At 32.9% G+C, this 8145-nt stretch overlaps 1 protein-coding gene across 1 annotated transcript; it reads left to right on the forward strand.

Annotated features, from left to right (window-relative positions):
- The first annotated feature begins 546 nt into the window (after positions 1 to 546).
- On the forward strand, positions 547 to 6881 carry LOC148617149 (NADH dehydrogenase [ubiquinone] iron-sulfur protein 3, mitochondrial-like). Its single transcript, XM_088584498.1, has 6 exons — positions 547 to 647; positions 3513 to 3584; positions 3852 to 4099; positions 4647 to 4772; positions 5825 to 5944; positions 6655 to 6881. Exons 1-6 carry the CDS (start codon positions 584 to 586, stop codon positions 6820 to 6822), a joined length of 798 nt encoding a protein of 265 aa, XP_088440624.1. The 5' UTR covers positions 547 to 583; the 3' UTR covers positions 6823 to 6881.
- The last annotated feature ends 1264 nt before the right edge of the window (positions 6882 to 8145 follow it).

An 8145-nucleotide genomic window follows, 5' to 3' on the forward strand; every position in this document is an offset into this window, starting at 1 on the left:
TACAATGAAACACGGACAGACAGTTATAAAAATGGCGAAGACACATTAAGCGGGGTTACATACAAATGGCATAGCACAGGAAGGCTAAATAGAAATGCTAGTAAGTGATTAACAACTTTAGTAAAGTAGCTACCGAACTTAAGGCAAAAAATGCAAATCAAATCAAACGAAATTATTTGAATTGGTTAAAGTTTTGGCACTGTCTGAAATCCTCAGGCAGACTGAGTTCCAGAGGACTGGGGCAGCGTACCTAAATGATTGTTGCTCATACCTTATCTTCAATAAAAATCAGGGGCGTAGCTGCCTATACGCAAATACGCAGTTGCGTACTTTTGGAAAAAGTAACAAGAATAAAAACACACATTTTAAAGATGAAATAGAGGTATTATGCAATGAATCACTGGGGGCCTTGAGCGACGCCCCTGAAAATATCATAATGTTAATTTTAATATTTTTTTTTAAGTTCAATAGCTTATCTCCATTCATCGCAAGGACGATAATAATATGGGTCGAAATGTCTTCATAATTTACATAACAGTTTATTCCGTTTCCCTGTCTCTAGAATCCCCATTGCAAGGTCACAATGGCGAGCAGATTCTGTCGCCTTTTTCGACCTGCTACACTCACCAGGGTGTACCAAACGGGATGTAAGTAACTCTGCATACAAAATAAACTTTGTACTGTTAAATGCTGGTAATATTTATGGGGTTACCGTTCTGTGCTTCCCAAGACGCGAGACGATTTGCACCCAAATGCATTCTTGACGTTTGTATATTTTTTAGACTTTCTTGTGTGGTCAAGAGACATTAGTTTTCATTTTCAAAACTAACGTGAACATACAACTTAAAAATGTCTTTTTTTTTTTTTTTTTTTATAAAAGTTCTCCAAAATGAACCATGTACACTTTTGAAGACAGTAGTGGTTTAGCCTCTTTCCGGTCTTAAAATACAAATGAATAAATTTACTGCATATTTGAAATTCTTAAATTTAGGTTATTGGTACATGTACATGTACTTAAAAGGATAAAGTAGTTGTGCGCTACTTGAATACAAATTTAAAATTATAGTTAAACTGCTTGATCATCATGATTTTATTTTTTCGTACAAAAAGTTCCTCTGTTGATGCCTCAATTCTCATTTTCTGTGTAATGTCACACTTTAATTTGAAAGTTAATGGATGGATTTTAAATTGACCTATAGCCATTTAGAACTACTGAGCCTGTATGTTGAGATGAAAAACTTTATTTTTCAATCATTAATAATGGACAATATTCCAAATTGGGAAATCCAGAATTGTTCCAGAATTATACAACCCTACTGACAAAAACTAGTTGAAAAGTAAACTTACTCTCAAAACAAAACTACTGTCTAAAATCTTGTCAATGCCTGTGATTTTTCTAGCGCTCGTCATTTTCGTCATTGACGAAAGACTTATCAGATTGATGAAAATAATCTAGTCTCATTTGGTCACCTGAAATCTTTGGAAGTACAAAACATAAGAGCTGTAAGGCCAACATTGGTTCAATGGCGAAAGTGACAATTTTATTACCCTAAACTAATTACAACTCTTTACTGGAGGTGGGGAAAAGTCTAATTGAATAAATGAATTATTTCCAAATTCAGAAGATTGTCTATACATGTATATTCTAATTGAAGGAATAATTTTCAGAGTGGCTTGTTTATCTGTTCAAAAGAGTGTTTATAAATGATAATGAAAAGATGACTGCAATGGATTTTGAAATAGCTTTCTAGGTTTTACTTAAGTTAACCGAAGGCATGTACAAAGTACAAATTGTCACTTCAATACACATCCTACTATAATGTATATCTCCAAGAGTCCAAATACCTTGATGTTCATAAAAGAAAATTCTTTGAGGATTTTTTGTTCTATACCTCCTAGAATTTGATGTGTCTGGATGCTGGAGAAAGATAATTCCCTACATGTTCATGTTTTAGCTTTGGTACACTCTTCTGGAGTCAAATGATTAGGGCTATGCTGTTAACGTATTAATTTTCGTGGTTGTTTATTTTCACAGGTTCTGTCAAATGAACACAATAGCAGGTATCAGTTTTTGAAAAAAATGAATAATGTAATACATTGTACATATATATATAGTGTTAAAAAATCCAATCCACAGGAACTATTTTTTGTGTTTTTTTGTCCATCGCAAAAATAGCAAAAATTAGTACACTGCAAAAATTTAATATGTTTACAGTAGATGGTCCAAGTAATCTCACTGACGTCACCATTCCCCAATAATGGCTTACTGGGAAAAATACACATGTAAGGCCAAGGAAAGAATCTGCCAGTTTAAGGTTACCCTACAATACCAACCTTAGCACATTTTATTGTATTTTTTTTTATGAAATACCACTAAATCATCATTTTTTAGCTGAGCAAGTTACCAAACAAGCTTAAGTAAATAATCATTGTTCTGGGATTCAACTTTTCTGTCATCTACCTATACATGTAGGGCAAGTGCAATTTTGGTGTAGGAAAGTTGATAATTATGCCCCACTTTCCCTTATGCAAGTAGAAAGGTTGAATTTTTTGAAGGCTTTATTAAGTTTAGGAAGCAAATTTCAAGTGTGGGATAGTTAATCTCCATTTAGAGTTTTCCCATGGAAACCCAATATTTTGAAAAAATCCTAGAACACTGATATATAATCCTACCACAAGTGTCTCAAGAAAATAATTGAAAAATAAAAATGATGTCACTAACTAACCTACCTTATGTTTTCATCCAATGTACATTGTGTAACCTTAAACAGACATTTTTTTTCTTGGTCTAATTTGAGGGTAGTTGTTTGCAAACAGTTCTCTTTTTGTAAATTTATTACATGTACAATGTACATGTAGCTTAAATGATACATCAAGGAATGATACAGAGATAAAATCAAAAATAGCGAAGGTTGAATGTACATTTTTTTGTACATATGTACAATGCACTTACTGTACTATTAACCTTTCCTTAAAGTTTGAAGTAGATACATTTATTCCTCAAATGACATTATCATTTTTTCAGGTCTGTCTTCATTTTTGTGAAATGAAAAACTGTAAGATTTGCAACTTGAATCAATATTTCAATTACGTTTAGATACAGTAACTTAACCAAAATGTGCAAAAAAAATTGTGATTTCATCGATCACTGATCAGTTTCTGATCTATCATCGATCAGTCGAACCGATCAATTAAACTGGTAATTGCATCACATGACTACAGAGTGGTCAATATATTTTTATGGTTTACATTGTTTTCATTGTCAATTTTCACATATTTACATGATGCAATAGATTTAAACATCAATATACATGTATACTTTCATTTTTTATTTGCTTTGTTTTTAACAGATCATGCATCATTTTACATAACAAAACTGCAATCGGATCGGTCACCTGTCATCCTTTATCGACCCTCAGCAGTCAGTCAGCAGTCATTGATGTGCAAAATGTTACGTGGATCAGTTCAAGGATTGTAGTATATGTTTTTACATTGATTTCAATACATTTCAGTGCAAAAGAAAGCTCCTGTTGTTAGTGTTACTCAAAGATTCCAGTCCACAGATTCTACAACTTCAACTGCTCGTAAGTGTAGTGGTATGAACTATGTCATGCTCATATTTTGAGTGAATTAAACAAAGAAGATGAAATATACCATTATGATTTGAATGTACTCCAGTAATGCTAGAGGTTATTTGGTAATCTATTTTCCTACTTGGTGCCTTTGGAGTTTTGAGGAATGAAATTCTAACCTCTTGAGCTGTAGGAGTAAATTTTATCATTGGTTTTTAGTTGTTTACTTTGCCATCATACTGCTTTTTTTTTCTCACTACCATATTTTGTAATTTGTAGCCACAGTCAGAAAGCCTAATTTACCATACAGGCAACAGTTGAAGGACTTTGGACAGTATGTTGCTGATTGCTTACCAAAATACATCCAGCGAGTCCAAGTTACTAACCATGAAGAGTTAGAATTGCTTATTCACCCAGAAGGAGTGATTCCTGTGGCTTCATTCTTGAAAGATCATCATAATGCACAATACCTGAACATAATTGACATTGCAGGGGTAGATATACCATCCCGTGAAAATAGATTTGAGGTATTAAGTGTTTTTTCATACTCTGTTTATGCATCCAAAAAGTCACAATTATATTCAAGTTGTTTTTAAAAAGTGAGAGATGTTTTAATAGGTAGCACAGAAACTACCCAAAAAATTTTCAACTAGTATTCATGGTATTCTGTCAATTTATTTTTTTTTACATTGGCTACATATTCATACTAGTTAATGTATACATGTAAGATGTAAGAGCTGTATTTATTTTGTTATACCAACTGAATGGTCTCTTGAAAGTATGCTTGTCTTGTTAAAGGTCATGTGTTCAGTGCTTTTCGCTGAGTCCCGCCAAAGACTTCAAAATTGGTAATCAAATCTCTTCCAAGCATGCAGCATTTTAGACATAGAGTGAACATTGGTTAGCTGTTATGATACGTTACACTCTCTAACAGACAGTGTAGCGTATCATAGCAGCCAATTTCAAATTTTATTGGATAAACTACCGTAAGATGTAAAACCATAATCAATTAATGAAAAGATTTATCTTTATATACTCAGTGTTTTACACATGTTATTGTCTTTGTATTTTCAGATTGTCTACATGTTCATGTCATTAAGATATAACTCCCGCATAAAAATGAAGACTTATACAGATGAGTTAACTCCCATTGATTCTTTATGTTCTGTATTTGCTGGAGCAAACTGGTATGAAAGAGAGGTAAGGAAATACAGATTATTGCCAACTTTTCTCTTGGTTTGGTATATCCAAGTTGTCTCCCATTGTCAAGAGTTATCTTTCTTTACAGCAGGTATGTCTGATTTTTGAATTGAATTGTTTTTTTTTCAACACAATCTAGGATTGCATATCCGGTTACCCGAGGCTGTTGCAATTTTGGTTTGGGAAATTTGATTATTATGTCCCACTATTCCGTTTGGCAAATAGAAAGCTTGAATTTTTTAAAGGATTTGTTAAGTTTGGAAAGCAAACTTCAAGTGTGTGAAAGTTAGTCTTCATTTAGAGTTTTGTTGTGGAAACCTAAAATTTTCTCGTAGAAAAAGTTATGTTTGAATAGAAAGTTCTGAGGGTTCTCCAAATCGCACTTGCTGGAAAGATCAATAAATCTATATACATGATAAGAATAACATTAATTATGACTGCAACCCTTCCATATGATTATTCCATAAGTCGGGAATTGATATTTGGGTAACATGTTTTGATGTCTGATTATTTAGATGAAAAGTTATTCTTTTGGTTCTATTTAAGGGTGCTTTTTTTTCCATCAGAGTACTATTAGGCAAGATGCTCCTGGACTTGCTCATTATTCATTAAAAGTTTTGTTGCAGTATAAAGCCAATAACAATGCACTGACTTGATTTAAGCTATCAGAGCAAAGTCTCAAATTTTCTCGTGGTTCTAAGCCTCATCTGTATATTAGTTGTATTTCAAGTTAGTGCATTGTTATTGTCTATTTCTATTGTTTCATAGTTTTCCTTTCCTCATTTGTCTACCCCGGACTTGACTTTTTATGAGCAACTCGGCGGGTGTTTCTAGAAAAGCAGAGGACGCTTACCCTACCGGTGCACCTGGTCCATGCTCCCAGTTTTTAGTGGAGTCCGAGTTGCTCATTTACTTTTGTTACTTTGTATGTATGATTTTAGTTACTTTATGTTCTTTGTTGTGTATGTCTGTTTTCCATGTCTGGTCTTTGTCCCTGGATTACATTCTTTTGATTACCGCTATAACCTTGGTTCCCTTGATTACTCTTTCAGATCTGGGATATGTTTGGTGTGTTTTTCTCTAATCATCCAGATCTAAGAAGAATACTAACTGACTATGGATTTGAAGGACATCCATTCAGAAAAGATTTTCCTCTCAGTGGATATGTAGAGGTGAAAAATGCCCAATATATGTAGCATTAGAATAGAAAGCAGCACAGCAAAATTACTCCTGTGACTTTGTTTTAAAATTTTCTGCAATAATTTGTACTAAATCTACAGATTTTACAAAAGGCTTTTTAAGGGATGTAATTAAATAGGTGAAACAACAATACATCATAAGTGAAATACCTCAGTTTTCTAAAGAACTTTGTTTTTACAACAATATTTTCTTTTTCTTTTTACTAGACACTATAGCAGGAGTCTAATTAGAAATGGTAAAAGAAAATTTCCCAATTAAACACTGAAAATATTACATATTTTCCCTTGAAATGATAATTTTTGTTAATAGCATTTTTTTTCTGACAAATAATAGAATAGGCTATGTGATTAACAGGAATCCACTGTACTTGTAAATTTTTTATATCAGATTTTAGGGGATGACTATTTGATTCTGAGGGGGCCTGGCAAATGTGTGGTCAGAATATTATTTTTTTTTATTTTCAGGAGTCAAAACATTTTATTTTCAACTACATCAGGACAAGGTTATTTATTTCCAATTCAATATATGAAGTATTTAGACTTTAAAGGAGGCGTAGGCCAGAATATTCATTTCTAAAAACAGCCCCACCCTCCTCAGGATCAAATGGTCATCTCCCCTTATTGCGAAAATCATTCACAGTACTTGCATAATACATGTAGTTTTTTGTATGTTTTTTATATAGGTACGATATGATGATGAAGTCAAGAGGGTTGTTGTAGAACCTTTAGAACTTGCACAAGAATTCAGAAAATTCGAATCAAGTACTCCCTGGGAAACATTTCCTAAGTTCAGAGCACTTGAAGAGGGAGCTCAGCCAACTCCGGAGACAGAAGAAAAACCAACACAATAGACTTAACTAGTTTGATAAATTATTGTACATTTTGAAATCACTATTAAAAATAAATGTTTGGTTGGTTTTGTGCAGTCTACAACACATCAGTTAATGGCTGTAATTTTCCTATTTACTCTGTACATTTTGTATATACATGCAACACTCTCCATTTCCCTTCCCAACCCCAACACACATTTTTAATACAGTGAAACCTGTACAAATTGAAAACTGAATATTCCAAAAACCTTTCAAAACCAGACACTTTTAAAGTCCATTTATATCAATTTCAATGTATTTTGAACCTTGATAAACCAAAGTCCTGTCTAAACCAAATCAATTTTTAAGTCCAAAATGGGACTTGGTTTAAAGAGGTTTCATTCCACATATTTCCTATTGAAGGAGGTAGACCTATGGTAAGGGACATAACTCTTGAAATCGGTGAGACGTTTGTATCACATTCAATTTCACCATCAAGCTTTCGTTTGAAACAGAATGAAATCAGTCCAAGTTACTTCGATGCTTAAATGAGATTGATGTAAAATGCTGAATACAAACGTTCCAATGATTTGTAAGAATTTTGTCCCTTACCCTAGGTCTACCTCCTTAAATTCAAATCTAATTAAAATTAGACTTATCTATTGTTCCATTCAGTAACTGCAAGTAGGATCTTACCTTTTTGTACTGGTGACTTTTCTGATCAGTCAATCATATTTAATTTTTCAGGATTTTGAAAGCATTATTCATGGACCGGTGCACCTGGTCCATGCTCCCAGTTTTTAGTGGAGTCCAAGTTACTCATTTACTTTTGTTACTTTTAATGCATTACTTTGGTTATTTTATATTCTTTGTTGTGTATGTCTCTTTTCCATGTCTGGTCTTTGTTTGTGGATTACATTCTTTTGATTTCCACTAGAATCTTGGTTCCCTTGATTACTTTTTCAAAGGGAAAAATCAATTGTTCCATTCAGTCATTGCATGTAGATCTAACAATACTCAATTCTACTTTCCATTCAGATAAACCTTCTGATCAGTCAATCAGAATTCTTCTTTCATGAATTCAAAGGGAAAAATGTGAGGTTTTTGAAAAGGTCATCTGAACAGAAAGTAGAGTGCAGTATTGTTAGATCCTACATGCAGTGACTGAATGGAACAATTAATAGGTCTGATTTAAATTAGATTGTTAAGACCCTTTTGTTGCTCATTCTTTGTCTTACAAGATATTAAATTTAATTTTCTAAAGATTAATTATAGTTTAAGTTTTATTTATGATAATACAAATATTATTAATTAGATGATTATTCTCAAATGTCGGGGAAAAAATACTGAAGTGTCAGGAGTTGG

This window comes from Perna viridis, chromosome 5 (assembly GCF_037379345.1).
Source record: "Perna viridis isolate PV_CMFRI_1.1 ecotype Kerala chromosome 5, ASM3737934v1, whole genome shotgun sequence".
NCBI classification, from domain to species: Eukaryota; Metazoa; Mollusca; class Bivalvia; order Mytilida; family Mytilidae; genus Perna; species Perna viridis.